Genomic DNA, 7,500 nt, shown 5'->3' with positions numbered 1-7,500 from the left:
TCAGTATATGTATACATATACATATATACATATGCTCATATACACTTACATATACATTCATTCATAGATACATACATACATACATACATACATACATACATACATACATACATACATACATACATACATACATACATACATACATGTGTGAGTGAGTGAGTGAGTGAGTGAGTGAGTGAGTGAGTGAGTGAGTGAGTGAGTGAGTGAGTGAGTGAGTGAGTGAGTGAGTGAGTGAGTGAGTGAGTGAGTGAGTGAGTGTCTCTCTCTGTTTGGTGTGTTTTAATTTTTAAGAATGTATATTGTAGCATGATTTCTATTACATTGTTAATTTTGTTTATAGTTGCATTAAAAGCATATTACATTCCATATATTTGAGAGCACAGGAAAATTGTCAGTGATAATGTGCATGAGGCCATTATTTAGCACAGCATTTTTAAGAGTATATATCGCACCATATTTCTTGTTTTATTAATTTTGTATACAGTTACACCAAAGGTATGTTGAATTTGATATATTCAAGAGCAAGCATTTAACATACAATGTTGATGAGGTCATAATGTAGCACAATATTGTTTTGCAGGTACCAGCAAACCATCATCCAATGGTGGGTCTTACTCCAGCAATGGAGGAGGCGGAGGGAGCTTGGGCAGCGGAGGTGGGATGATGAACGGAGGCGCCCCACAGCTGGGTGGGCTCTTCACAGGGGGAATGCCAAAGCTTAAGCCGACTGGGAGGGGCATAGGTGCCCACAGTTCTTGTGAGTATGAGTCTTGTGTTATGGGCGTTTGGGTGTTATTGGTTTGTTTGATAATTATCTCATGTTCTGCTTGTATGATCTTTGAGATGTTATAGGAATAACTGATGCCAAAAAATTGCTTATTGAATTATTAGAGATTTCTGTTATGGCTGCTTATATTTTACGGGTTGCTTTGTCTGTAAATGAAGGAGGTAATATTTCTAAAGTAAAATGTGTGCAGATAAGATCAAGATGAGGTTTATCAATGGTGTTATGTAATATATTTTGTTTTAACATCTGTGGCAAGTTTATAGCAGCTATGATAAATTCTTCTCTGTGTTCCAAAGCAGACAGAGTGAATTTTTCATGGTAATCCAAAACAGTTATGACGACTGTAGATGGCAACCTAAGAGCTTGGTCATCAATAAGTCAATGCTTCACAAGTTTAGCTTTTTCCTTGATTTCTGGAAATATTCTCTTTTATTTTATATCACTATGTAACAGCTTTGATATTAATGGCATTAAAAAAAAAAGAGTTGTTTTCCTGCAAAATCAAAGAAAAGATCATGTCGCCTACTGATTGATTCCTTGGTGGTGGAGCACAAATTGAGCCAAGAGTGTATTAAAAATATTTCATAAGTCCCAAAGTTATCATTTGTTTTCCGTTTTACTTTTGTTAAGAACACCTTTAGGTCACATAAAGGAAACTACACATCTGATTTTGGAAATTTAATTTTGTTTCAGAGTTATTGCATGTAACATAAAAACAAAAACTAAATTGATAGCTTTTAATTTTCAATATCAAAAGTTCAGATTTTTGAGTTCAGACAATGTTTGAAAGCTCTTGAGAGTTTGCAAATGTAAAAAGGAAATAAACAGTGAGTGATAAGCCTACAAACTTTCAGAATAATTTTTAGTTATTTTTCTATACTTTTTCTTCACCTATTGGCTACTCTTATAGATCAAAAGAAAACCCAGATATTACCCTTTCCATTGCTTATTGTTTTGTTCAGATTGGATTAATTGTTACTGTATAGCATCATCAGAGAGAATAACCATGGTACTGAAAAGTTTTCCATGGCTACCATCATGCAACTAGGTTTTTTATGGTCTCATATGAACATTTCTGTACATACCTCAGCTCCCAACACAACAATGCCTTCTCCAGCAGCCCACACCACCTGCCCACTTGTTTTAACTACCTATTAAAGTTGTGCTTGATTTATATGTTCCTTTGTACATTTGTTTAACCCCTTGTTCAAGGAGGATACATTGCAAACTTATTTTTTGATGTACAGGCTCCTCAATATATTTACACGCTAATTGGTGTCCAAACTATCACATGTCACTTATAAGATATATTCAGTTTGTGCAAACAGGCCTATGTACATAATTTTTTTCTTGTCTTACATTTTTCTATATAAATCACCATCAATTGTTCAAATACTCTGATATATGGTACAAAAACATTCTTTGGGCATTTATGAATTGATTTCAATTGGTAATGTCTTTATTTCATGTTTATGGAACAAGCATAGGTACGAGAAGGGCAATCTAGGATGAAAATTTTGTAATGTGTAACAATATGTTAGGACCACCAACTCAATTTATCCCCCAACTACTATCATCTCAGATGGTCCCCTTAAGTGGGAAGCCAAGAATAGTGGAGGGAGGGAAAGGTGTGTCATTTACACTGCTGATCTGGGTGCTCCACTGCAATCGCATGGCCCAAAATATGGGCATTAGGCTCTTGTGTGAGTGGCCAGTCTGCTGGATGTGCGACTTGTATGCCTGGTGCAAGTGAACACTCATTGTGCAATGACAAGACTCTGTGCCTCCCCTTTGCAATGTTATTTTCTCAATATATGCATAATTGTTTCTATTTTTTTTGTTTTTTTCTAATGTCCTTATTTATCATATGATTTGCTTTATCCAGTTGGTAATAGACTTTACCTTGGCCAGACCCCATATCTCTAGGTAGTCTATAACTCTATGCAAGAATAATAACAGTGAGTAAGATTTAGCTATTTATGTCATTAAATTTTTTTGGGGGGGTAATTTTCAATTTTATATAATACAACCTACTAAACCAGTCACAGCAACCAGGAATAGGATGCTAAGCATGGAAATGGTGTCCTCCCTGGAGCCAGTATTCTTCCAGCCATGGCTCATGGACATTGCATTCCACACTCGTTTATCAATGGAAATAATGCAAAAGCCCCTTCTAATTACCAAATGAGTCTTAATCACTCTTCAAGAGGTTTGTGCACTTGTGGTGAGTCTCTCCTGTCACCCCAGCCTTCAGCAGAAACGCTCATGACAAGCAAGTTTGTGTCACCTGGCTCATGCCAAATTTTCCTATATTGACATGTTCATAGTGCCTGTTCCTCAAGCCAGGGATTGATAGAAAAGGCTGGAAGATCATGTTGAGGAGTTGGTGATAGAAAGAAATGGGATACATGAGTTGACACCTGATCAGTTGGAAATGCGCTGATATTACAACATTATGGCTTATTGGCTGGTTCCTGAAACGTCTGATGCAGGGTGCTCACTGGCATGGTGGTGGAACTTTTAATCCTATTTTCTTGAAATTATATTTGTATTGATAAGATGCCTTCAGAAGATGGCGCTTCAGTTCTTCATTATATTCTTAGTAGGAATGACTAATTCTTTCCTATATTCCATTTCAGCTGGAGGCAGAAGTGCTCCCTTATTACCTCCAGGGAGAAAACCAGCTCCCAGCATTCCTGATCATGACGTGTCTGGTGACTCAGAGCAGGCGACTGACAACAGTAGTATACCACCTAGTCCTAAGGTTTGATGGATTTCCCTTGAATGTTATGCTTTTTTCCTTTTGCTGGGTCCTTCTACAATAACAGCTGTTCCTCTGTTTTCAAGAAAAATATCAACAAAAGTGTGGCATTAAATATCTGAATAGAAATGCTTACTGTTAGGAAGGATTAGATGGCTGTGGCCAGTCAAGAAACAAACTTTATTAGCAGATTGATGTGGTTTTCAGGAAGAATGTTAAATTGTAAAAAAATAAGATGAATATGAGAATTAAGGTACATTGATGTTCTTTCTTGACAGAGTGAAAAGCAATTTTAGATTATTTAAGAATGTAGAAACAGCTGTAAACATCAAAATTTTGTAGAAGCAAATTGCTGATTGTAAGAGTATGCATAATATACAAATGATTAATGCAATATGGTATATATTTACAGCTAGCACATACCTATAATTCAGTACAGGCTTTGCTAAAAAAGTACAAGAGTACAAGTAGTCATTGAGTGTGTAGTCCGAGCAAGAATTGACTCCAGTTGTTATTGCAGCCCAGTAGTAAGAGTAGTCCAGCCCCACCTCCTCCCCCTGCATCGAGAAAACCTAACTTTTCTAATGATCGGCAAGCAAGGGGACCTCTGCCGGATCCCCCCAACCCTGCCAGTAAGCCTTCATCCCTAAAGCCTTCACCGGTAAGTTTTGGAGTCTTGGTCTTCAGAAGCCCTGTTATGTATTAGTCTTCAATTTTTAAATTTGGAGCTGATACTTTTGCCTTTGTTGTTTACAATTTATAAATTATTGCCAGATTACTTGCTTCATGATATAATAATTGATGTTGGCAGAAATGTATAAGTAAAAATTGAACCCATATCATCTGACTTTTGTAGGAGAATACACAGTGCTAGAGAGTGTAATTGTAATTGTGGGGAGTACATGGGTATGTGTGTGTGTATATGTGTATGTGTATGTGTATGTCTAACTGTGTATGATGGTGTCTGAGCATCAGTTTATATGTGTGAAATAGTGTATCTGTAGTGTATGTGGTGAGTGAGAGTGAGTGAGAGTGAGAGTGAGAGTGAGAGTGAGAGTGAGAGTGAGAGTGAGAGTGAGAGTGAGAGTGAGAGTGAGAGTGAGAGTGAGAGAGTGAGAGTGAGAGAGAGAGAGAGAGAGAGAGAGAGAGAGAGAGTGAGTGAGTGAGTGAGTGAGTGAGAGAGAGAGAGAGTGTGCGTGTGCGTGTGTGTGCGCGTGCGGGTGCGCATGCGCGTGTGTGCGTGCGTGCGTGCACGTGCAAATGAGAGTGAGTGTGAGAGTGTGAGAGTGTGTGTGTGCGTGTGAGTGTGTGAGAGAGTGAGAGTGATAGTGTAAAGGGGGTAGGGATGCATGAGTGTGCGTGTGTGTATGCATTAGATATCTGTTAGTATTCCCACTCCTTTATCCCTGATGAGATTTTGGGAGAATCTTTCCATCTTTATTATTGCTCTTCTCTACTGTTGGCTTTATATTTGATCCAGCAGGATGTGATACCAACATCAGCCCCTTCCAAAGCTGGTCATCCAACCCTTCCAAGTAAACCAAATTTAGTGATTAAACCAAGTGTTGGAAACAAGCCAGCGCCTCCTAAACCCCCTAGCTCAGTAAAACCTTTACTACCACCTAAGTTACCTGTAGCACAGGTAAGTACTGCTGTGTTTGTCTCTGTTCCTCAAACAATATTTCAATAACTTAAACATTTGCTCCTCCCTGACAGGCTGGATAGTACAGTGCAGTATGTTCAGGCAGGTATATTTTCAACAAATTAAGAATTAAGAAATGTTTATAAGTTTGGGATAATGGTAAAGAAAGAAAATTGTAGCCAGACTTGGGGTCTCAGGGAACCATACAAGGTCCAAGGTCACCACTTAGTATTACATTTTTATTCAAGGCAGTCAGCAGGTTAACTAACTTGGTCCTCAGGTGAGAGTTAAAGAATGCTAGGTATAGAAAAAGATATGAATGAGTTAATTTCTTGTGAAGATATAATTGAAACGAGTCAAATGCACCTCTTGTGCTGTGAAGTTAGTCACTTGTTCATATTGTTTTTCTACATGTGTCACAGTGAACATGTTTGAATGCATCAATACCCATACATGCTCTCAAGTAAGGTATTTCCTGCTCAGACATTTAAATATGCCCACAGAAATACTAATTATAGCAGAATATAACCTTCATTCTGTAGACAGTTGTGGAGGAGTTACATGTATTATAAGTATTTCATGTCTTACCCCCCCCCCCCCCCAAAAAAAAAAAAAAAAAAAAAAAAATTGTATATATAATATATATATATATATATATATATATATAATATATATATATATATATATATATATATATATTATATATATAAAGTTGTATTGGAGTGTATATCTGTGACTTACACTAATACACACTTTTTGAATTATACTATATATTATTATTGAAAAATGGTCCCTATAAAGGAGTAATACACAACTGATGATTCAAGCAGTATTGTTCCTAAACTAAGTAACACAACAGTAATTTCTAAAAAGTTAAAGTTCTATTTTTATAATTATTAAAAAAAATTGCCCTACTGAATTTCACTCTTAAGCCATATAGACTTTTTGTTCAGTTATCGAGTTGGTGACTACTTTCATAGAATTTTTTCCTTTTATGATGTTGCAATTCTAGGGAATAGAATGAGAAAAACAATCAAAGCTAGTGATTTATGGTCTGACCCAGAAATTGGTCAATGTCTGCAATTTGATATCTCTTTATTTTGTTGCTGTTAGTTTTATTGATTTTTGTTTAGAAGATTGATGCCTGATTAATGCAAATAAATAGACTGACCCTAGTACAGTTATACATAAAACAATGAAGAGTTGTTAATTCTTTTACAAATTCAAAAAATCATACCTGCAATTTGTATGTATTGGTATGATAAATTGTAATTTGGGTTATAGGAATAAATTGTAAAGGTTGATGCAGGTAGATAAGAACTTAGAAAATTGCTATACAATATTTACATAACCCACATCATTATTGCACACCAGTTGTTTATTTGGGTCAGTTGTAAATCTGTTTAGACATTGATAATGATAACATTTAACATATTACTGAATAAATGTTTAGATCAAAGACATTTTTGCAAGAAACTAAGTCAGTACTTGGTTTGATTTTAAAATTTTATAATATTTTACAGCCTAATGGGAACACTCCAGTGAGTAGACCTGCATCAAGAACAAGTAGCATGAAGGAATACAGAAGTACAAGTGAAATGGATTTCTCAGACCAGAATGAGTATTCAAAGGAAGACATGCTCTCATCAAGTATGGCACGGACCCTGCCAGCTCATCACCATAAGCAAGCTCCCGGTGGACCACCCTTTGGGCACGGCTCCAATCGCTCTGTGACCGTTGGCCGAATGGCTGGTTCAAACATTGTCAGATCCATGACGCGTGCACCAGCAGAGCGACCGCCACCCCCACCCAGTAGACCAAGCGTACCCGCACCTCCGCCTCCAAACCAGCCACCTCCACCGCCACCTCACCGGCAAGGACCTCCTCCCCCACCCACTGCAAAGCCTGAGGTAGTGTTCTTGAGCTGTTTGAAAAAGCTTCATATCAGATGGTAATCTTAATCATGTAACTGTAAAAATTTAATAGTGTAAGGTTGATGTTAGTCTTTGTAGTATATGGAATTGTTCTTTTAACTAGGCACAATATTTGGATGTATTGTATATTTCAACGAAGATCACCACTTTGGAGATAAATGCCTCAAAGTATATGTGAGCTAGAAATTGGATCAGATTGTAATGTTAAAGCCCTGTGGAAAGTTTTGGTTTATGAATCTATTTCTTCAGTTGCATATTTTAATCATATGCACAAAGTCCTTGATCTTTGTAGTCATGAAAATATGCAAAGAAAATATCAATGACCTGTGGAGGATGAAGCAGTAAATAATGAAGATTGTACAAATAATACAAACAT

At 36.9% G+C, this 7,500-nt stretch overlaps 1 protein-coding gene across 5 annotated transcripts in view; it reads left to right on the top strand.

The window, feature by feature from the left end:
* Positions 1 to 7,500, top strand: part of LOC119574608 (vegetative cell wall protein gp1-like) — a 27,785-nt gene that overhangs the window by 10,102 nt on the left and 10,183 nt on the right. For 4 of the 5 annotated variants that reach the window (XM_037921968.1, XM_037921978.1, XM_037921987.1 and 1 more), the window contains exons 2-6: positions 581 to 757; positions 3,427 to 3,551; positions 4,069 to 4,209; positions 5,029 to 5,190; positions 6,714 to 7,100. In XM_037921968.1, the coding sequence (XP_037777896.1) occupies positions 581 to 757; positions 3,427 to 3,551; positions 4,069 to 4,209; positions 5,029 to 5,190; positions 6,714 to 7,100 (992 nt within the window). The remainder of the gene's footprint in view (positions 1 to 580; positions 758 to 3,426; positions 3,552 to 4,068; positions 4,210 to 5,028; positions 5,191 to 6,713; positions 7,101 to 7,500) is intronic. The other variant, XM_037921959.1, reaches the window with a different exon arrangement.

This window comes from Penaeus monodon, chromosome 1 (genome assembly GCF_015228065.2).
Source record: "Penaeus monodon isolate SGIC_2016 chromosome 1, NSTDA_Pmon_1, whole genome shotgun sequence".
Lineage (NCBI taxonomy): Eukaryota > Metazoa > Arthropoda > Malacostraca > Decapoda > Penaeidae > Penaeus > Penaeus monodon.
This window is presented reverse-complemented; position numbering and strand designations above follow the sequence as displayed.